The 24,318-nt window shown below is 39.8% G+C and overlaps 1 protein-coding gene across 1 annotated transcript in view; it reads left to right on the plus strand.

Annotated features, from left to right (window-relative positions):
* HDAC9 (histone deacetylase 9) overlaps window positions 1–24,318 on the plus strand; it is a 286,192-nt gene that overhangs the window by 118,773 nt on the left and 143,101 nt on the right. The window contains exons 12-13 of the mRNA XM_051609619.1: window positions 18,124–18,301; window positions 24,046–24,179. Of these exons, the coding sequence (XP_051465579.1) occupies window positions 18,124–18,301; window positions 24,046–24,179 (312 nt within the window). The remainder of the gene's footprint in view (window positions 1–18,123; window positions 18,302–24,045; window positions 24,180–24,318) is intronic.

Here is a 24,318-nt window from a genome sequence, read left to right on the forward strand (position 1 = left end):
ATTCAGGACACAGAAATGTAGAATTTCACAATTGAGTGAAAAACTTTATTTTATCAGCAATATGAAGTCATTGAACTGTAACTATGCTAATCAAGAGAAGCGCCAAGGTGTGGTCTTCACATCTTACATACCTTTTCTTCTATTCAGGTAAAAGGAAATGAGAGGGTTGGCATATTACCTAGGTCCATAATGAAGTGACAACAATACACCTGGTCAAAGCAAGGTAGCAGGAAGTACAAATTGTTTCTTGGACAGTATCTCTGGACAGATAACATCTACAGAGTGTTATCTGTAACATTATGCCAGTTCTGCTATATTCCTTGTCCTTTTCTTCTGCAATACTTAAAACAAACAAAGAAACCTGTAAGTGCTAACCTCCCACCTAAAAACACCTTTTTAAAAAATATAAAGTTACAATCAAAGCATAGTCTACATGGCAAGAAAAAACCCTCTTCAAGGAGCTGTTGTTGAGGTGTCTCCCCTGCATTAAGGGCATTGAGTTGTACTTGACTTTGAAGTTTCAGTTCTCCCACTTCCTCACTCTTAAATAGGCAGTAATTTCTGGCAAATCAAAGAAAACCACACCTGATCTTAAATTTATACCTGTCATTTCCTCAAGTCTGTGGCGTTATTCTGAGAGAATAGAGAACCCATGAACAGAATTCCCCAGTGGTTTTATTGGGTTCTTACAGAAATAAATAAGCATGACTCCTGCACTGGAGCTGCTGAGCTGTGAGACAATATCTGTGCAGGTATTGTCAGCCTCTACATCAGATTTTTAACTCTTCACTTAGTGACCAAATATCCAGTCCTGTAAAACCATTCCTAAAATATAGTCCCAAAGACTCCAAATTGCTCATTACAGGGCAGGCAAATCCCTGTCACCAGCCATCAGAACATCCACTGGGCAAACAGCCTAGCTCAGCAAATAGTTTGGCCCAACATTCGCACAAGCCCACAAGATTAGATGAGAATCACACATGTGCATAAAATCTGCTCTAGATGAAAATGTTGTCTGCAGAAAACTGCATTCATGCTTTGTCAGGGTGCAGCATATACTCAAGATGATAAATCACCTCTGGTTCTCCACCCTCCCTCCCCCAGCTGCACAGTGACTAAATACCTCTATCAACCAAGTCTTTTAAGTCAAATCAACCTTTTAAAAATTCCTCTTTCTTAATGCTCTAACATGCATGGGTTCACAAAATTAAATTACAATATTTTTTATCTGTTTGGGATCAGAACTGCTTCCTCCTCCTTGTGTTTACTTTCCTTCAGTAGCTGACATCAAAATGTTTTCTGGAATGCTGGGACTAAATAAGTTATGCTTAACTCAATATCTAATACAAATAGCCCTGGGGAAGCTCCAGCGACACAATCATAAAAGCTACAGTTTCTTTTAATAGCTTGCCACACTTTGCTGATATAGTATTTCTCTAATCACCAATCTTTACGTGCCTTCCTGACCTTGGAGCTCTCTGTCCAAATGACTTTGTGGTATCAAAGGCATGTGTCATTGGAAGAGTGAATGGCTTTCATTTTTCTCCCTGAAACTTCCGGATCCTGGCATCTGCAAAGAATTATTCCAAGCAGTGTTTTGCTGCCTTGCGGCCACTGCCCTGTAGTAGCCTGACTGATGGAAGTGACTTTTCCCAAAAAGGTTATTGTGGTCAACAGTGGGTGGGTGCTGTTGTTGGTGTGCCACCAGCCCTGCTTTCTCAGCTGATTCTGTCTGACCATTGGGCTACCACAACCATAAGGTACAGCAATTAATTACTGTGGGGTTTTGAAAGGCATCAAATAAACAGGGTATATACTGGTTTATAGTAGAATAAAGCATTAAATGAAAATCCTCCAAAATAACCACAGATTGAGAAGCCTTTGTATTACAGCAAAGGTGAAGCTTGCAACCTTTTAAAGAAGTAATTGTTGCAGAGGGACCTAGGTGATCAGGGTGCACTCAACAGAACTTCAAATTGTATGAATGTCCAGAAATCACAACTGTGATGCTCTGACCATTTCCATGCAATGAGACAGTGCCTGGATCCATAGTCTGTTATTTCTAATTTGTTCCTATAAAAGCTGGACTCTTGCTCTCTTCACCCATCTAATTTCTCTTCTCTCACTTTTTAACTTTTTGCTCTAGTTCCTTATATTTGCCTCTTTACTTTTGCTTGTTTACTTTGTTTTGGAAGGGGGGCAGGGTGTGGCACAGGGGTAAGGAAGTGGATTTTCAAGGTTGTTTTTCGTTATTTTATGTGTATTAGTACTTTAGCTTCGCAACCTCAGTCAAGCGCCCTGAGTGCTGAACTATCACTTTGCAAAGGATAAACTGCTTCAAATCTCCATAGTTAGGACAGATAAAGCCTGGATGAGATAAGGTGACACAAAGGCTCAGAGAGGTTAGGAGACTGGTGTAAGCTCATACAGCTGATCAGTAACAGATAAAATTTGAAAATCCTGCTTTTTCTTCTAAGAGACAAGATTAAAACAGCATTCCTCAGAGATGGATTATGTATTTCAATTACTTAAATTAAATTTTAATTCAAAGAATGAAAACAAAACATCTTCAGAGATCCAAATCCTCCCCAAGCAACCTAACTTGACCCAAACCTCTCTTGGGGCTCTTTGCCTCTGATGCAGCTCTTTCGGCAGCATGGCCCTGTAACCCTTTCTTTAACAGAAAGGGGAGGCTCTTCCACCATTCCTACCCCCAGGGAGAAGACACCCACAGGGACACAAACATTTCATAGCTGGAGGGAGCCAGCCATGGCCCCCAGCTCTGCTTCTCACTCCCTCCTTTGTCATGAAAATACGAAGATTAGGAGAGACAACTCACACCTCTGGGTTAGGTGCTCAGTCTGTGCACTGGTCACCCTCAACTTCCTCCATGGGAATGTGTTATACACAGCAGAACCCACAGCCTATATTCCCCCTCTTAGCCCAGGTTAGGCAGGCACAAAGAGATGCCTGTGGTGAGAATGCTTAATAATAGCAGAGATTAATTTAACAACTAGCTTTTGTCTCAGTAGTTCTCTAGCTCTATGGGGTTAAAATTCAATAGGCCTAAAACTCTCAACACCTTCAAATGGCAGCTACTCACAAATTAGTGGAGTGTTTTTTCTTCCTGCCATCTGAAGTTGGAGTTTGTTATATCCACTGTAACAAGATGCATTTTGCTCTTAGTAATCATTGCACTTTGTTTTCAAATGAGTTTGGCCTTATTATAATTACATGTAACACCTTTTGTACTGAAATAATACGTTGAGATACTACCCCAGAAATATGTCCAGCCCTGAAAATGAGCTCTGCAATTGTTTATTGTCACACACACAAATATACTGCAGGTTAGGTGCGGTAGCAGATGCTTCCATCTGAAGTCAAACTGAACCCAAATTTTCAAAGCATTAGCTGGGGTTTTGTATCAGGACCAATTTCTGAATGTACTCAAAATCAGAATTGCTGTAATTCATAGAATCATAGAACCATAGAATCCTAGGGGTTGGAAGGGACCTCGAAAGATCATCTAGTCCAACCCCCCCGCCAGAGCAGGGTCACCCAGAGCTCATCACACAGGAAGGCGTCCAGGCGGGTTTTGAATGTCTCCAGTGGAGGAGACTCCACAACCTCTCTGGGCAGCCTGTTCCAGTGCTCTGTCACTCTCACAGTAAAAAAAAAATTTCTGATATTCACCTTAAACCTCCTATGCTCCAATTTGTATCCATTACTCCTTGTCCTATCACTGGTCATCACTGAAAAAAGCTTAACTCCATCTTCTTGACACTCACCCTTTACCTATTTGTAAACACTGATGAGGTCACCCCTCAGTCTCCTTTTCTCCAAACTAAAGAGACCCAGCTCCCTCAGCCTTTCCTCATAAGGGAGATGTTCCACTCCCTTAATCATCTTTGTGGCTCTGCGCTGGACTCTTTCAAGCACTTCCCTGTCCTTCTTGAACTGAGGGGCCCAGAACTGGACACAATACTCCAGACGCGGCCTCACCAATAGAGGGGGAGGAGAACCTCTCTTGACCTACTAACCACACCCTTTCTAATGCACCCCAGGATGCCATTGGCCCTCTTAGCCACAAGGGCACATTGCTGGCTCATGGTCATCCTCCTGTCTACCAGGACCCCCAGATCCCTTTCACCCACACTGCTCTCCAGCAGGTCAGCCCCCAACCTGTACTGGTGCATGACATTTTTCTTCCCCAAATGCAAAACTCTACACTTGCCCTTGTTGAACTTCATCAGGTTTTTCCCTGCCCAAGTCTCCAGCCTGTCTAGGTCTCTCTGAATGGCAGCACAGCCTTCTGGTGTGTCAGCAAGTGTCAGCAATTAACAAGTTTATATAGAATTTTTTAGAAGACTTACAGAATCATAGAATCATTTAGGTTTGACAGAACCTTTAAGATCACAGAGTCCAACTGCTAACCTAACACGACCAAGTCCACAGTTAAGCAATGTCCCTAAGCAACACATGTACACATCTTTTAAATATCTCCAGGGACAGTAAATCCACCACTTCCCTCAGCAGCCTGTCCCAGTGCTTGACAACCCTGTCAGTAAATAATTTTTTCCTAATAGCCAATCTAATCCCCCCCAGCACAACTGGACACCATTTCCTCTTGAGGAAGAGATGTGAGAGAAGAGACTGACCCCCACTTCACTAGAGCTTCTTTTCAGGTAGTTGTAGAGAGTAATAAGGTCTCCCCTCAGCCTCCTTTTCTCTAGACTGCACAACCCAAATTCTCTCAGCTGCTCCTCATAAGACTTGTTCTCTAGATCTCTCACAGATTTCACTGCCCTTCTCTGAACACGCTCCAGCATCTCGATATCTTTTTGGTAGTGAGAGGCCCCAAACTGAACACAGTTTTCAAGGTGTGACCTTATCAGTGCCAAGTACAGGGGATGATGTCTACCCTAGTTCCCCTGGTCAGACAATTTCCAATACAAAAAACTGGCTTGCAACTACAAGATCCCTCCCAAAATGAAGAAAACCCCAGAACTGCTATAGGATGTAACATATAGGGCGCACTGTATTACAACATCGAAGAATATTGCTGTATAACAGCAAATATCATCAAGGTTTAAATCCAGGTTAAAAAAAAAAAAAGGTCCTGATCATAGCTTAGGCTGGTGCCTCACAACAACACGTGAGGCAAACTGGAAAACAACCCTGTCTCTTATTCCTAACCTTCTAGTAAAAGGCTTCTAAATTCTCTATAGACAGACTAAAAGTAAGTAAAAAAGGCCAGGCAGCAGCAAATTAAATTATATCCATATGTATGGCAAATTTCAATGTCCATAGATCCACCTGGATGTGTGTACCTGAACTTTTATGATGAAAACCAGGGAAATTTCTAAAATTGTCAGTAGAAGTTAGATGCTCAGCCAAAATCTCATGTATTTTTTCCTGTTTTTGAATGTCACTATTAAGTGTTTAATTGTTTAATTAGGTTTGTTTACTGAGAGTAGCAAAGACAAACCCCAGTGCCTGTAGTCAGAGGAGGATTTTGGAAGGCAGAGAGGGAAGGAACCAAGAAGCTCATTGCCTGTGGTTGGGCCTCTAGATAGCGTTAGCTCTCTGGTTGGGCTAAATCTGCCACATGTTAGCATATCTGTGATATTGCAATCAGATCAGGTTTAACCCCCTGTGATTCCTGGGAAGAAGCCTTCAAATGCAGCCTGTCTTGTAGAGTACTGACAGGAATGTGCTCTGATGGGCTTGCCGGACCCAATGATTGGAACCCAGACCCAAAGCTTCCAGCCCATATCTGCATGTCTGCCATGGGGCTGAGATACATTTGAAATCATCCATTCTTTTTCAAAAGGTCCCCTGTGGCCTGCAGCATTTGCAGGCCACCTCCTATGGTGGTGGCATGGGTTCAGGGTGCCAGAGGCCACCCCCAGTGGTGGCGGCACAGGTTAAGGGTGCCAGCTATTGGGAACCCTTTGGTATTGTGCCCTACACAACTCTCATGAGACCCCATCTGGAGTACTGTGTCCAGTTCTGGAGCCACCAACATAAGAAGGGCATGGAGCTGTTGGAGCGAGTCTAGAGGAGGCCACAAAGATGATCAGAGGGCTGGAGCGTCTCTTCTATGAAGACAGGCTGAGAGAGATAGGAGTTGTTCAGCCTGAGGAAGAGAAGGTTCCAGGAAGACCTCATAGCAGCCTTCCAGTATCTGAAGGGGGCCTACAGGAAAGCTAGAGAGGGACTTTTTAGTAGGGCTTGTAGTGAGAGGACAAGGGGTAAGGGATTAAAACTGGAAGAGGGGAGATTTAGGTTAGACATGAGAAGGAAATTCTTCACCAAGGGTGGTAAAGCACTGGCACAGATTGTCCAAGTAAGTTGTGGATGCCCCATCCCTGGAAGTGTTCAGGGCCAGGTTGGATGGGGCACTGAGCAACTTGATCTAGTGGGAGGTGTCCCTGCCTATGCAGGGGGGTTGGAGCTAGATGAACTTTAATGTCCCTTCCAAGCCTAACCATCTATGATTCTGTGATTGCCTGGCTTGGGTTGCTGTCAGCACAGCTCTTGGGACTTGCAGTGGCCCTGAGGGCTGACTGTGGTACCACGTGTATACTACATAGTACGTTATGGGACCACCTTTCCTCATCCTTTTTCTGAATAGGTTTAATACTTCCTGAGGCTGGAAAGAAAACAGACTGGATGTTCCCAGCAAGACTGAGGAAAACAGTGACCCCAAAGACAAAACAGCTGAGAAGTTTCTGGGGAGCCTTCACTACAAAGGCTCTGCATGGGTCACAGGGATTATCAGCCTTCCACTCACCTAGTTTATCCAGCGCCCTTTCGTATCCAGCTTAAAGCTATGGAGTAGGGATGCTTTAAATTGTATGTGCAGTGCCTAAAAGATGCAATATTTTATAGTTCCCATTGGTCTGACTTCTTTCTCCTACCAAACCCAGCACAAACAAAACAAAGCAGCTTCTGACTGTACTTCTACTACTATCTGTTATACTAAGAAACACTGAAGGCCACAGTACTGCATTATTTCCATGTTAAAACAAGTGGAGAATATTGATGTGATGCAGTTATTACTGATGTACTGGTTGAAGGACTTAAGATTTCTAATATCTTTTCACTTTGAATTAATAATTTAAAATCTTTCTACATCTTGTTTTTCTTTTCCACACAAATATACTCCATATCTAGCAGATGAATTACAGATTATTTTCATGCTAGCCTTTAATAAGATGACATAACGCAAGGAATATATATGGATCATTCATGTAAAAGTTATTACAGAGGAAAGAAGAAATTCTCAGCATGAAAAAAGCCAAGAAGTGCAGTAGTATACGTAAATGCACATATATATGTTTTAAAAGAGCCCACAAAACAAACCGAAAATGTCATGTATGACACTATATTATATATCTAACTGTAGACAATAAAGAACTCTAAGAAATATTTTGAGAAAATAACCCCAAGAAAAAAACTCCAAGAAAATATTTTAAAACTAAGAATAGATTGTCAGAGAATAGCAAGCACAGCCTTGTTTTCAGCATGTTATAAGCTACAGTTCTGCAACATAGAAAAAAAAAAATTCCAAGCACTAAAAAATTTCATTTGTCATAGGCCCCAAATGTAGAGCATTTGGGGACAGCTATAATGTTATCTTGAGTGAACACAGGGCCAAGATAATTAGGAATAAAGAGGTAAGCAGCAAGGGGAATTGCCTGCATAACTTCACTTTGTAAAATCCTCCCATAGAAGGTGGCAGGGAGGAAATCTGCATAATAACAAACTTGTCACAAGACAAGGCCAACTAAATACAACAATTAGAATTAACATTTTGCTTTGACTGGTTCTTGGGATTCCCCCTTTCCATCCTCTCAGGTTTCATTAGATGTAGTTAAAGTTTTGGCTATTGATTTGCTGAAATACTTTCCAGTACATAATCTTTTCCAAGTGGTGTGTAGCTGCAAGAAGACTGTTTCTTCTTTTGTGGGCATTGCTTTAAGCAGCAGCAATTGAAGTGCCAAATCCTCAGATATCCCAGTGAAAACCCAGAATAAATTTCTTGGTTCTCCTCTAGTCTAACTAGACTTAGATCTGTGTAAATAATCCAGTCTGGCCCCAAAACAGAGCTATAGTGTGTTATAAATTATAACCTAGTATTGGAGGAGACCTTCTCCACTGACTGTCAGGTCCTTTCTTTTGAGATTACTGGAAGCCTTCTGCTGTTTGACTGCACCAGCACAGAATCTATGCTTCCCAGCTGGCACATCTGCCACTTCCCAATTGCTTGTGGTCTTTCTGATCAGCCACCGACTCTGAGACAATCTCCAGTGTGTGGATGCTCTCCCAGGGTGCCACTGAGGTGCTATGCTTGGGGAGGTTCTTTAAGAGACTGCACTGGCAATGGAGCTGATCTCCATGCCTGCCTTCCCCAATATACAAATTGAGACACCACTATCTTATCTGGCCTTTAAAACAAGGAGGTAGTGATTCTGAGTTATTAAGCAGCCATCCTCTGAAAAATTAACCATTTTCTAAATTAGAAAGTAATTTTTGTTCCATAGTTAGGCAGTTTCGAAAATTTTAATCTATTTGCCTTCTATTGTTGTGGTTTCTTGTGTTTCAGGAAGAAAATGGATCATAGTAAGGAGTAACAGAGCCCAGAAGAAGAATATGGACTAGGGTTGGGGCTCTAATAATTTGATCTCTTAAGTATTCAGACTTCTTTTCCTTTAAGTTACTCCTGTATAATTTGGATAGAGATATCTTCTAGATTTAGAAAAATATCATGTTGGCTAATGCTGTGATAAGATCCTTATCCAGTGTGATTAAATCAATTAATCACCTTCCTGAAGTGCTAGATTAGGACAAGTGTTCTTACTGCCCTTACTTCTTTTTACTTTTTGTATTACAGAATCACAGAATCTTAGGGGTTGGAAGGGACCTTGAAAGATCATCTAGTCCAACCCCCCTGCCAGAGCAGGATCACCTAGAGCACATCACACAGAAACACATCCAGGCGGGTTTTGAATGTCTCCAGTGGAGGAGACTCCACAACCTCTCTGGGCAGCCTGTCCCAGTGCTCTGTCACTCTCACAGTAAAAAAATTGTTTCCATTTCTTGTATTTGTTGTAATATCTTATGAGATTTGAGGTTTCTGAAGCTGAGAATACATAGAAGACTCAGCTTTTGTTGGAAAAAAATGAAGTCTGGAAGGTAGTTGAACACACAAGTAAAACAGACTTACAATTTTTAAAACAGAAAGAAAATTAAGAGCATTATCACAAAGAAGAGAGGGTGAGAAGGGAAGAGGTTGGAGCTTACAATGTACAGTTCAGATTTTGTAATGCTGCTCCTTCTTTCTTCTACCTTTTTGTCTCATCCAGTCTTCCACATCCACCCTTGGGACAGCAGTCTCTCCTCTAACTACTTTTCATCTCTGATAGGGGCATCTATGGTCTTTTCTGAACTGTGCTTTAATTTGAGGGTCAAGACTTGCTTGAGAAATGAGGAACTGGATAATATATTTTACAGTATGCACAATACAATTACTACTATGCTTGCACATAGTATTTTCCAGGTTTCTTTTTAACCTTCTAGTTGTTCCTAAATTAGCAAACATAAGGATTTTCTCCTTCCATTTTTATTTTGCCCATTCTGGCAGTTCTCCCACTTGTTGAGAAGCATATAGCAGTAAAGTCCCTGGTTCCAAGACATATGTAAAAGTAATCTTTGTGTGTTCAGTTTAAATTAACAATAATACGATCTTTTTTAAAAAAAAAAAAAAAAAAAAAAGTACAACAATATAGAGAGCATTCTGCAAGTATATAGAACAGTTGGTAAGTATATAGAACAGACCTGAAAAGATTTGTTTTGTGATAATTTCTCTTCCCCCCTCCATCCATAAGATCTTTCCTATATTCAAAGCCTATATTTTTAAGCATCTCAAATTATATCATCGTTTTACTATAAGTACCCTGTGTGCCAAAAATCAAAGAAGTGAAGAGCTGAGCACTGGAGACACAAAAATATTTTAAAAATACTTCATGATATTTGCAAATGCTCGTGCATAAATATGTACTTTTTTTTCAAGAAACTCTATAACTCTTATTACAAACATGTTGGAGAAAGAAAGTCTGTTAACATTTTAACCACACTGAAGTAAGGTGTGAGATTTGGTAATAAATCTCTTTGAAATTTTCAGAGGGGCAGAAGTCCTTCAGCAAAGGACTGGAACCTGGTATCCATCGGGTTGCAGCTCTGCTATCACAAAGGCAACAACAGAAGTGGATGGTTTGTGCAGAAGAGCTCCAATGTGGGCAGAGGCAAAACACACACCTGTAGGAGTTGGTGCCTTAGGTGACCTGTCTAGGTGATCTATGGAGATAAAAGGGAGTTGCTAAAACACCCTTGGTTATGCCTCTTATGCTTGCTGACCATATGGTCCCTTGGTGGTCCCTGTTCTAACATCATGTACCTTTAATACAGGAGAGAAGGCATCTGCAGAGGGCTTTTATATGTCCTCATGGTTTTATGTTTAGATACCAAGGCATTAGTGTGTGTGGGCTCATTATCAAAGAGGAGGGCTTTCCAAGGTTTTTTTTTCTTTATGTCAGACCTAAGTAATTTCCATCAATTCTACATTAAATCCTGAAGTCAGCAGACTTGCCTATATAACCAAAGAAGAATCTGTTGAAGTACTCAGAAAACACAGATCTTCAGCAGGACTGCTCCTGAGTTTAGTCTGGAGACAATTATTTCTCTGCATGGAGGCCAAACTAATGATTCTTCACTTAAAAAGAAACCACAGAAGTCTGTTAAGAACTATATTTCCAATGAAGGGCAGAAAGATGGTAGTGGTTGAAGTGAACCCCAAACTGATTTGCCAACACTGTTGAAGAGAGTTGGGTGATGGTGAACAAAGAAAGAGGTGGGACAAGTGATTTTTCATTAATTAGTTTAGTCCAACTCACAGTTTAACTGAATGACTGTTGGCTAGGATTAGGTGTTCATAACCATTAAATAATATTAGAAAGCCTATTCTTCACATCAAAGTAAAAGAGATAAATACTTGTTAATATTGAAAGCTAGGGCATGACGGGGACAACTGTATTTTCCCATTGGTATTAATTTCTGTGTTCTCTGTTCTCTTTTTGGAAAGCACCAAATGACTTCAAGAAAGTCTTGTGGTATTTCTAGTAAAAGTAATAACAAGAATCCTCTAAGTAGGTTTGTTTTCTTTTTAATAAAAATTAAAATGAAACAACATCCAGGATGTTCAGATGGGTTCAGATGTTTCATCCCTTCATTGTAACCCCAATTACTTATATATTTATATTGAATCTCTGGGACAGTCAGAAAGTGAGAAAAAGATTCAGTCAGCAGAGAATGCTTTTGAGAAGGTGCTGCATTTTCCTTGGATGTGTGCTGCCCACACACTGCGGAGTCAGCACTTCAGCAGAAGTGACAGAAGGTGAGCCCCTGCCAATGTCAGGAGCACAGAAGGCAGATCTCACAAGAGCAGGAACCAGAAGTGAAACAAGCAGCTCAACTGGGTGCCTAGAATTTTCCTCCAGTTGAAAGTGCTCTGTCTTTAGGGCCCTCCTCACTGTCACTCTCAGACCACATTTCCCACCTCTTCTTCCTTCTTCATCACACCAGGCTTCAATTTAAAAACTGCCTGACTCATATTTCTTCACAAACATAGCTGACATCTTCTCAATCTGCATGGACATCTTGATTCTTCACCTACATTAGACCAAGATGGCTTATTTTAGATACTCAGATTTTTTGAAATTCCCTATTCCCTATGGTAATTTTTACCATCACTCCCTTTGGAACTCCAGGTCAGGAACCTACCTACTTCACAGGGCAACAGTAGAGGTAAAAGCAGGGTCCTGACTCTGCTCTTATGATCTACAACCAGAGGCAAGGGGTTTGACCCCAGTCCTGACCCACACATTTGGTCATGTAACTCTAAGAAGGGAATGCATCCTCCCTGACATGGCTTGAAGAAGGAGCAGACTCTTGTCAGACTATCAGTAGTCTTGGCTTTTCCTCTATTCCTTGGCTCCCTTGGCAAAAACATTGTCATTTTAATATCACGTTTTGCCACCCTAAAGGTGCTTCTGCCCTAGAAAAGAAAAGTGGCAGAGACCTCTGCAGCAGCAGCAGCTTTGCACCTCTAGGAACAAAGGGAGAAAAAGCTGGTTGAGGGTGGTGACTGTGCCCTGAGTCACGACTGCAGTAAGGCTACCTCAGATACTAAGTCCTACCTTGGCTGTAGTTGAAATTAGCCTGTCCACAGTCCTCCAGAAGGCAATGGGAGGACAGACGGCACAGAGCTGTTTTACTGTATGTAACAACCTGCTGCTCTAGGCAACTCTGTCTAGGACTCTTGGTAATTCTGGATATGACTTCCATCACTTTATTCTGTATCTGCACCCCACACTCAGCTGACAAAGACTTCATTTCTGTTTACTCATTTTCTGGTCAACACTGTGTTCCCTGGATTACACCAAGAGCAAACAAAATTCTACAAACAACTTGATAATATACCTAGACAGAGCAGTTTAAAAGAACACCTCTCAACATGTTCATTTTACATTATATACACAGAAGTCTCAAGATTAGCTACCCTATTTTTTCCTGTCTATACTTTTACTTGATCTAAACCCATTTCTACCTATTCATCCTATGTGTCTGTACCCATACTTGCTATTTGCTTTTCATAAAACTGCTGATTCTGAATTTGTGGCTGTCTATATTTCAGATGGTGATACTGTTGGGGATTTTTTGCTTTTCTACTGAAAGCAGTGACCATGGAAGTTTGTGGCTTTACTTGTGGTTTTGTCAGAAATAGTATTGGTAGGGTTCTGTGGTCACGTGTTTTCTCTAAGTGACAAAGCAGTTTAAAAGAAGACCTTCCAATATGTATACAAGGGATACCTCAGACGAATTTCCATTTTGGGTTGGATAGATTGACAGAGATAAGTCATTCCTGCACTTTCACATTTGTGCACACAATTATTTTCAGAAGATCTCATGACTTGTTTTTGCTCAGTTCCTGAGGGCTTCTGGGTTATGGTTTTGTTTGAGGAGAGAGCAGGAAGAACAGTAGTTCACAAAATTCCTAGGTCAAAAGTTCTACTACTTCTGCTTACCTACAGCTTTTTAAATTCAATATTCTTTTTTAAAAATTCATTGTTCCTTGTTGTGTTTTTTTTTTCCTGTCACTTCTGGAGATAACCAAGGTCAATCCTTTTAATCTTTTCATGAGGTCCATGATTTCAGAAGCACTGTTAACTAGCTACACCTGAAGCGCATAAGAAATTTCCAGGTGCACAAGATTTCTGAATCAGACTGCATGATGCCATTTTGGTTTGGGCCTAAGTTGCCATCATAGGCATCTTAAAGTAGGACCAAGCATTGTCTGCTGGAAGTAGAGGTGGAATTTACTGAAGTTACTCTGTTCTTATGGTGCTAAAAGGGGTCTGGAAGAGGATAAGGAGCAGAGCCTCCAACAGGAGCCACTGGATAAGACAAGGCAGCAGAGCAGGCATCAGAAATGCTTTTCAGTGGAAGGTGCCTGAGGAAGTACTTGGAAGGCAGCAGGTTTTTCTGCTAGGCAGGTTTTGTTTTCAACCTCACCTAGGGTGAGGGCTGTAGACCAGGCCACAAATATGCGAGATACTACAAGAAGCAGTCTCGGTGTAGGGAATACCACATTTTGAATTTCTTAAGAAAGTTTTCTGTCACAAGGAAAAAACACCAAACCATAAACCCTGAAGAGTGGAGTGCATATGCCCATCCACACTTTAGGTTATGGTACAGACACACAAATCTTAGGATTTATTTAGCTGTGATTAAGCTAAATATACATATACCAAACTAAAATAAAATGAGTGTTGACAGGCAAGAAAAGCTTTTATGAGCAAATGCCACATATTTTTTCTTTGCAAAAAAAACCATAACAGCTTGAATGACCATTAATCCATAGACAATTCACCTATGCTTGATAATCTAACATAGGCCAGCTGACAATCCAATGGAATACATTTGTGGGTCACCAGTTCTAACACCCAGTAGAAGTAAGTAAGTAGTTCTCATTAAAATAATCAGAATATACAAAACATTAAGCACCAAAATGTACAAATCACACATCTACATGAAAGGAGCATTCACACCAACCCAAATTCATTCCAGCTCCTCCTAAACAATGAACCTTTCAGTAATACTAGAAGAATAATAAATATTTACCTCCCATGCCTCTAAAAGAGTCATCTTGTCTTTAGATACAGATTCTAAGAATCCTCTTCAAAATAATTACTGAAGGACCTAAGCTGGTTTCCAGAGAAGACCATGAATAATCTTCCACTTGCTCCAGCAGAGGCTCTAATTGCCTGCCTCTACTAATGAACTAATCTCAGGCACCTGGAACTAGCAGGCTCCATGCCGGGCAGGCAGGGCTCAGGTTACCCAAGAAATGCTCCCAATACATTCACACAACTCACTGTCCCTGCAGATGTGCAAATACTGCTTTTGTCATACTGTTGGAGAGATGACATATGTTTGCAATGCTGTAGGACATAAAACCTGAAGATTAATTAATTGTGTTGCTTTAATCCCTTCCAGAGGCCAGGTGGGCATTTGGAGAGCTAGATAAATGTGTTAGCTATCCACATTACTCATTGCATTTATCCACTTGTCTCTGTGACACAGAGTATCTCAGATGCTCACAGCATATGTAGGTGGCTGGAAAAAATATGTTTTTCACGAGTGCCTGTTGTCTGTAAAATTAAAACTAATCAGGAAGTTAGCCTGAAACTTTGGCTAAAACCTATACAAGTTCAAAATCTGCTGATGTGTAGAGTTTTTTAAATTACGGTTAAGGATCTGAAAGTCACCAGTAGATATAAACAAGCCCCAGTATAATCCTTGTGAAATAAACTACTGCACTTTTAACAAGCTTTTAAAGGTTTTCACAATCAAATTATTTTCTGTGACTTCAGAAATTACAGCAGGTGTCAATCAGCTTTGCATCCAGCCATCCACAAATTTCTTTTTCCCTGGACTAATTATGCTGATAAACATGTGTCAAATTCTAGATATGTCTCTGGTTTCATTTGAGGAGGGAAGAATGATATAAACAAAACACACTTCAGCAGGAGAATGCAGGAGAGCAAGAACAGGATCTCTTCTTGATATGACAAATTGCTGAAATATATGGCTGTCTGGCTCTTAGGTGATGTTCACAGAGGTTGATCAGTGTTTGAAAAAAATTCCTTTATTTGTTCATATGCCTGAAAAATAATATTATTTATATTGCTTACATAGACAAAACCACCTAATCTTTTTGTATACAAAGGTAGGAACAACCCCCTGAATTATCTACGTGTTGAACTGTTCCAGTTTTGACTTTCTTCTTCTTCAAGACATTATAAAAAATCCCAAACCCACTTAAAATGACTTTTTCTGGTCAGAGACCTGGATAGACAAGATGGTATATATTGATTGAATGGCAAACTTACAGCTCCACTGTAAAACCTTGTGCAGGTATTGCACAAGTGAAGTTCAGTTCTGAAAGTAAAAGACAGAGAAGGCAGCTCTAAAGGCTCCGAACTCAGAGTTTACCAGAGCTGAGGGAAGTCCCAACATGTTACCAGCACAGTATGAATTCCCTCTCAGTGACAACTGAATTTCCAAGATTCCCTTCAGAAATATATGTATATGTAAATAATACTGTTTAATGCAGGCTGCCACAGTACACTGATACACCACCATTACTAGCTTGAAGAATGTTCCAATAGGGAACAAACCCTTTGGTCTTCCATACTCTAGTAATTATCAGAAAAGTGAACTCACTTAATGAATTATCATTAGGTAGTGTGAACACTGAAAGATAGTATCAAAAATGCCTTTGATCAAAGAACTACACAGATGCCAGCTATTAATTAATGTAATGAATGCAATCTGTGAATTTGAGGAGAGCAGCAGAAACAACTGTTCTACTGCTTTAATGAATGGCATTAAAGCTCTGTGTGAAAAAGGGCTCCTGCAGGCAGGAATCTGGCTTCTTCCAAGCTGCTCAGCTAGCTCTCACACTTTGGAAGGGCAGGCAGTGATGGTGAATACGCAAGTATCAGACAGTTCTGTTGTCACCACTTGACTCTAGGATGAAGAAGCAATTGTGCCACAGACAGCAAAATACTTCCTGTGCCTTGTCTACTGAGCATTATGTCAGCATTGAGAAAAGAGAACAGTAAATCCTCACTAAGGATTTGATCTGCTTTGGTTTTCTGTAGGGAAAATATTCAACACAATAGTATTCATGCAGTCTTTGTTTCTCCTCTCCAATCACATGCACCCCCAATAAAGGTTACAATAAAAGTGTATGTCTAGGAGCACAAAAAATATCTCCATTGAAAACTCAATATATTTAAAATCACCAGTGAAACTAAGTAAAAGCGAGGCGCCTAAGTATTTCAGGAAATAATTCCTGAATGTTAAGTTATGTTCATAAGGAAAGCAGGTACATAGACTTGTTCAGGCACCTCCAGGTATTTCCTGTAACACACAACACCATCATGTCATCAAACATTAAAACAGTAACAGGAAAAGCTGAGGACTATATTTAAAGCAAGGGAAATGGTTCAATGACCTCAAACCAAGATACTTCTTGTAAAACCTCTCTTTGCTTACTCATATTTTCTTTATTTAGTCACTTATGACAAGGTCCCAGGTGATTTACCCTTCCCATGACCTTATGCCTTTTCACTGAAGTGATGACCCCATATATTAATGTGGGTTTTGAGGCTGCCTTTTAAAGCATTTGTTCTCATTTCAGCTGTTATTGATGAGCCCTTGTTTTCTTAACGGCCTCTTAGTATTACGTGCAACACAGACATTTCCACTTCCCATGAGCTGTGGATTCACTCTACAGTGTGTGAGGGGCTGGGGTACTCCCAGGTACCCGCACCCGCCCTTCCGCCCAGCCTGAACTCTGCTTCACCTCTCTGAGCACCCAGCAATACCTCTTTGGCCAGACCAGCCCTCTGAGCTTTTGTCCCAAACAATAGCATACAGCACTTCTAATGGCTACCAGGTTAAAACAAAACAAAATAAAAACAAAAAGTAATACACACACACATATATATACCCAGCCCAGGTGAGGAAAAGTACAGTCTGTAGTTCTAACATGGAACTATGAATGTCAACTGAGTTTATATTTCAAAGTGGCTTGGAAATCTCTCTCTTGCATTCTTTTTCTGTTGAGGGTCTAGTGCTATATGCACACACACACACACACAAACCCAGAAAACCCCTGCAAAACCCCAAACAAAGAAATAAAAGTCTTGGAAAGCAATCCTACTTTGTGGAGTAAGAGTGCACCAAGATTTCTACTGACTTCAAAAGGATTTCAGCCTTTGTCATGTCAGCAAAAGTCACCATCTGTTGACAAACAAAGCAGAGGATGGATGAAACTTGCCTTTCTGCTCTGTCTCAGACTTTTCACACCTACCGACCCTTCCTGCAGGGTTCAGCGCTGCCTACAGCCAGCAGCAGTTAGGAGAAAAAGATGGTCCCTAAGTGGGATCTCATGTAACAATTCCTGAGTTTCTAAATAATTTGTGAAAACCTATGTGCAAATTGTTCCTGTTTTACATGGATCTCTGGGAATTGAGTCCACTGTAGAACCTTGACTCAGTGTTGATCAGCAAATTTGGTACTGAATAGCAAGGACACTGCTTTTCACGTTCAGTGCTGCAGGAAGACTTTCTTTTTATTTGTGCAGGGTCATAAAATTTGCATTATCTATTCAATATATTAGAAAAAATTTTTGCCTGTGCATGTCAAGCCATCTTTTCCTCTGTCAGGGAGAACTGACAGGTTGCCTGCCATCACACACTCTCTAGCAAAATTAGCAGTCTGCACTGTCAGTGTGAAAACATCTGTTGAATGGATTTATTGACTAGGTCTTAGGTGTGAGTTGTTGGTTGTTTTTGTTTTTTTTTTTTTTTTCCACACTGTTTATTACAGCCCTGACCTAATGAACTTGATTTGTTGACATGTTTCTCTCAGTGTCTTACTTGATCCCATCTCACATTTCCTTCTACTGTGCTGTTTTCTTGGAAACAGGAGTTCCTGGCACATCGGCGTGTCCACCAGTTGCAAATCTACCAGGCTCAGATGGCTACAGTTGGCATGGCTGGATTAGATAAACATCGGCCAGTGTCCAGGACCCCGTCTTCCCCTGCTGATTCTACATTACCTCACCCAGACGTGGACCAGTCCAGCCAGCATGTCTACACGACTGGTAGGATTCCCTAAAGATTGCTTTTAATAAGCAGGGCAAATGTGTTTGTTCATGTAGGATCAACAGATTTAAATGCCTCAAATACCTCATGCAGCACTACATTCAGTTTCAGCCTTGCTGTTCTTCAGTTTATGATGCTGTATTGGCTTCAAGTCAACCAGTGCAGCTGATAAATCACAGGGTTAATATTCACACAGTCATAAATCATTATCATTGACTGACTCTGGCAATATAGTAACAGGTGCAGTTTTGGTGCCTTTAAGTCATTTATAGCTTTTCCTTTCATTTCCCTGCCCTCTGGTTCTTTCCTCCCAGTTTGCCTGTTTTGTAAAAAGACCACCAATAAGCTGAAGAAAAATCACCAGTAAGTAGGAGAGCTGCAATATAATTCTCAACATCTTAATTTGACGAGTCAGTCCATAATATAAGGTTGCTTTCCCTACAGAGAGATCAAAGTTGTAGCCACGACTGGAAGATGATGTTGGCTACAACTCTGGTGTCTTTCAGCAGTTGTGCAGAAATGACAAAGGTTTCATGGTCAGGCCTTGGGCAGTGCAGTCACTTAGGGAGAATCTCCTATTGATAAGACCTGGACTGTTCAAAGCAGAATGATTAGAACCTCCAAAATCTTCAGTTAAAGGAAGAAAAATGACTATAAAACCCCCATTTCTCATTATGGGTAATCTAACCTCACAAGCCAGTTCATCTTTTTAAGAGCCTGAACCTCAGTATAAAATTACAGCATGGTTAGAAGTAAAGATTCGCTTACTCTGTGCACAAAAAAGCTGAAATGAATACTTGGAGATACTGTTCATTCAAGCTTCTGTCCAAAGTATTAATTCCTTCACATAGGTTGGCAGAATTTGTCATGACCTGCAAGCTTACAGCTCTTCAGGCCATGGCTATGCACTGTGTGAGAAAATGTGCTCTCCCATCTTTCCAATTAGAATGTGAACTTGGAAAGTAAAAATATATTATTTTAAAGGAAAAAATTGCAAAAGAAAAAGAGTTGTCCTTAAAGTACTGCAAGTAAATGGGTAAATGGATGCAAGATGACATTAAAAAATGAAAGAAATATATTCTTCTTGTGTAAATATGCTATCAGTCTAGGACTTTAACTTGTTGGACGAAAAGACATTTGGAATGTACAGAAGGAAATATGTTAATCTGCTTCCCCCGAGTTTCTGCAAAAAAGAAGAGTTGTTTGTAGACAGGATTATTAAATGGGACCACTGTTCTGGTTTCTATTTGTGGTTCACAGAGTCCCCAGAACATTGTAAACCTATTCTAAAAGATTCACAGAGCACACAAAAGGTGAGATCACTGTGTGTAGGGTTTAATGTTCTGTTCAAGAATCTGCAGTTCCACTGGAAGAGTTGAATGGAGTTCCAAATGGAAGGCCACTGCTTCAGTCTGATTGTTAAGGCTTACTCACACCTCTCTGTATAAGTCCCCTGAAAGGAAACTAGGATCAAGGGGGCTACATATATCTGGGGTTTTTTTGGCACCAGTGGAACTGATCAAAAAAGAAAATGTGAAGTTAAGATGGAAGAATAAAAGAAAAAATGAAATTATGTAGGACAAACACTGAATGGAGATGGTGTTGGGAAATGGGACATATCAGGCATAAAGGGCTCCAGATCTGACAAAAGGAAGCCTGGTGGGTTCTGCAATGGAATGCAGACAGTGCATATGCAGAGTCAGGGTGGATTAAGACTGGGCAGACAGTTTAACCTTACCCCTTTAGTAAAGCGTTGCTACATGAACAACAGCAGTGGAAGGACAAAAAGAAAAACAGAAGAAAAGAGAGAAAAAAATGTGTTTTATTCCAACTGATATACTCAATACTTCACTGAACTCCTTTTTCCAAATCAAAAACATATTTTTCTTTAATTTTTGTTTCTTCTTTATTGAATCCTTCCCACCCCCCACACCCCTCCCCACTGCTCTTTCAAGATGATAATCTCTACTCAATAAAAAAAGTAAATAAAAATCCTCCTAATTCCACTTCACAACTTTATGCTTCTGCTTCTCCACTTCTGCTATGTACCTTCACCTCTTTCATATCTAGGTACTGGCTGAAGACATAGTGCTGTCTCCAAGCTGCACCTATGCTAACAGCCAGTATCCTCTGGCTGATCGACCAGTTCATAGGTCTAATAGCGTGGAAAGAAAGAAACCCAGACCCAGTTGCTATCTTATACAGCCTTTTCAAAATCCTTTGGGATGAAAGCCCTGAGCAACCTGGTCTGGTTACAATGCTGACCTGTCTTGAGCAGAGGGTTGGACTACAGACCTCTGGAGGTCCCTGCCAATCTGACTTATCCTGTGGTTGTACGATTTGCTCTCTTAAGAGACTGCAAGATGAGACCAATTGTTGTCCACAGCAGCTGCAACACTACAATTTTTAAAAGCATGGAAGGAAGGAATGGATGACTGGAAAGGAAAAAAATTCTAGCATGGTATGAGGTGAGGTCATTCATTAGAATGGTGATGGTTGTGAGAGAGCTATGCAATGTACACGCAGTAGATGCACAAGATAATGAGTTAAAGATGGAGAAAATATGAAGTCTACCTGATGTCCATTTAGGTTGCTTACAGAAAATTGTACGTTATGAAGTTCAGGTTTTTCCTCTGAATAATTTATTATATATTCTTCCCTTGGGTTTTCTTTTTGATACTGGTTTTCTCCAGGGAATTTCACCTTCTTCAAAGCTAAAAATTTTTACGTCTCTTGCTCTCCCCTATTTAAAATGAAGTATTTTGGAAAAGAATGAGTGTTAGGGAGTTCCTACCAGGAATACCTTATTTTTTTCTGACTTAATGCAGTTTCTTTTGTCCTATATCCTCTATCATTATATGGTTCAGTGGTGCCACCATTTCCAGTCTGTCATCAGGGCCACATTCTGACCTCAGTATTATTGGTGTAAATCCAGAATAAATCCACCAGTCCCCGTGGAGCTGCTCAAATTTACACAAGGAATCTGAGAGCAGAATCTGGCTGTAGGCATTTGTTCTGGACAGACAGAATAACCATCTTTTATTAATATTTCACAGCACTCTGCAATTGACAACAGTTGTCTCCCTCCCTTTTTTTTTTTTCCCTTTTTTTTTGGAGGGTGGGGGCGGGGTGTGGGGAGGTTATTGGCTGAATCCTGTTAGGGAAATCCTACAGACTATTTTTAGCAGTAAGCTCTACTGCTGCATTATGGTGTTGTTCAAAGCATATGTGCTGTATGACCAGCAGCCACACATCTGAATTACTTGCACATCCTAAATCAATTTAGATGCTTGCAATAAATGAAAACATATATTTCTGTCTTTTCTTAAGTCAATTAATCCTGCTAGAAATAAATTTTACACTCAGTGGTGTGAATATTTTAGCATTTAAAAGTTTGGAGCAGATGCTTCTGCCATGCAATACTGACCTAACTCAATTAAAATTATTTTTGATTCAGACAAAATAATTCACATACAAAAAAATTAATTTTTAAATTATACTTTTTTTTTTTTTTAATACTAATGCTCTAAGAAAGGGATGTTCATAACTGTGTCAATCAGAGTAGGCATCCTGAATACAAAGGTTCAGCATTTCACCTCAAAACCACTATTTAGTTGCAACGCTGATAAGGGCCATCAAAAAGTGTAATAATTAGATAAAATCTTGATTCTGTATAATGCTAGCATAGTAAATACATATTTTATATTTTTATTAACTGAAGTTTGGAGTATGCCAACTTAAAACTATAGGGATAATTGATATTTAAAATAAAACACTGATTGACAGAGTAGCAGGCAGGAGATACTTTCAAAGTTCAGCTAGTTTTCTTAACATTTAACAAAAATTTCCATTCAGATCCATTGGATGTAACTGCCTACTCTGCCTAAGAGCTACTGCAAGTCCTGAGCACATACATTTAGCTTCTAAGCACCTTCTCTGTTGGGCAGGGGGATGGGAGGAAAAGTTTTCTTATTTAATGATATAATGACCACTGGCAAAATTTACAGTCTGCATAGGCAACGGACTGTAGAAGTTAAAACTTCAGGTGCCAAGAAAAGAAAAGCAAGGTAATAATTATAAGTGAGCATGCACATATTTGTGTGCATATTTGCTCTTCCAAATGACTTTGAAGACCTGATGATAGAGCTGCAAAGCAAATAACTTCAGAGAAAGGAAATTAAGTGCTTTGACAATGCCAGAAGAGATTTTAAGCTGCTCTAGTTTATTAGCTCCAGATTTTCACTGGTTCTTTTTTTTTTTCTTTAAAATAAAACAAACCAAGAACATAAACACAGGAATTTATTGCTAATGAACTATTTTGTTTGTTAGAGTAATATTTTAGAATAGACTTAGTCATGCTGCATAGGTTTTATGTTTGCATTCTCCTTACGCAAAACATAATTGTTTTATTATCATCTTGGCTTAAATAGCAAGATCCCAAAGGATCAGTTCTAAAGTGCATGAGCTAAGAGATATGGCAGCATAAATATTTCTAGAGCAGACTAATTTCTGGCTGGCTTCTAGCTGAATTATCTCAAATCCTTAATTTTGCATTACCCACAATGTATACAGACTTTTATTCAGCAGAGTTTTTAAACAGTTTATTAAAGATTCAACATCCATTCAAGAACTTTGCTAAATAAGAGCGGTATTGAGCATGTTGTTGAATCTAGACTTGGATTTTGTATCTTCTTCACTGGCTGACTTTTCAGCAGCAGGGTAACCCAATTTTCCCAGAACTGTGTTGGCATCCCCAGTAGTGGTGGCACATTAAAAAACCAGGATTTTAATGCCAAGTTTTGCAGCGTGGAGAAACTGTTAATTTGAGTCCCTTTCAACTGTAAGGGGAAGCAAAATCCAAATGTTTCCCAAATGAAAACGGTTCATAGTGATAAGGAAAACATAAGACATTTCTCAGGGAAATACAACAAGTAAATGAATAAAAGACTTTTGTAGTATTTCAGACTTGGTTTGAAAGCCTTAAAAATGGAGTTTAGCTTGAACCTGCTCCTTAAAATGTCTCTTTTGCTCCCAATGCACAGCTACAAAACAATGTGATATTGATAAGTGTCCCATATGAAGTTGTTCTGTTCTGGAATAACTGAGCGTAGAAAATTCAAAAGGAAACTTGCATTGCAGTCTAACAACAGGATTTGGTCCTAATTGAATAGTGAGTGAAACTTTTCTTTTTAATGAAAAAGGATTCTGGCTGCCACTGCTGCAATTCTATGAAACTTCCTTGTTAAATGCTTTGAGATCTGGAATTAATATAGTATTAATTAAGCAGGACAAATACAGAACATCGTGCCATTTAAAAAGCTATTTTAAAAAGTTTTTCTGAATTATTTTCCCTACACTTCTATGAATATATAACCCTTTCTTGTTATATATAGGTTAACTGCCTTAAATTACTTTACTTGCCAGAGAAAAACAAGTGATTCAGTAATAGAACAGAATTTTTTCTAGCCGTAAAAGCTCTAACAACACAACACCCAATTTCATTTCTTCTTTACAATCAATTGTATTTATTAGTATAATTCCTTGAGAATTGATTTTTGCCTTATCAATGTCACAAGATGATTTCTTAGACAAAACTCAGACTTTCCCAGACAAAAGGGAAATTCAGATGCTGAATTTTCATCTTGCTCTAACTGTTAAATAAAATCCAGTTCTGATATTGTATGCATGACAAAGAACAGGATAACTTGCATTTGTTTCTCATTGTGCTGTCTTTGTGCTGAAGGTGTCGTGTATGACAGTCTGATGCTGAAGCATCAGTGCATGTGTGGCAACTATGCTAATCACCCTGAACACGCTGGAAGGATCCAAAGCATCTGGTCAAGGCTGCAAGAAACAGGGTTGCTAAACAAGTGTGAGGTAAGAAAAAAATAGATACTTGATTTGTTAAAGTAAATGGCAAATGTATTAAACCCTAGATCTGTCTTCTGTAATAAGAGAGTAATTTGTCTTGTTGAACATAACTGACAATACTGAAATAACGCGTTTTAGGAAAGCA

The sequence above is a fragment of the Apus apus genome, chromosome 2 (assembly GCF_020740795.1).
Source record: "Apus apus isolate bApuApu2 chromosome 2, bApuApu2.pri.cur, whole genome shotgun sequence".
NCBI classification, from domain to species: domain Eukaryota; kingdom Metazoa; phylum Chordata; class Aves; order Apodiformes; family Apodidae; genus Apus; species Apus apus.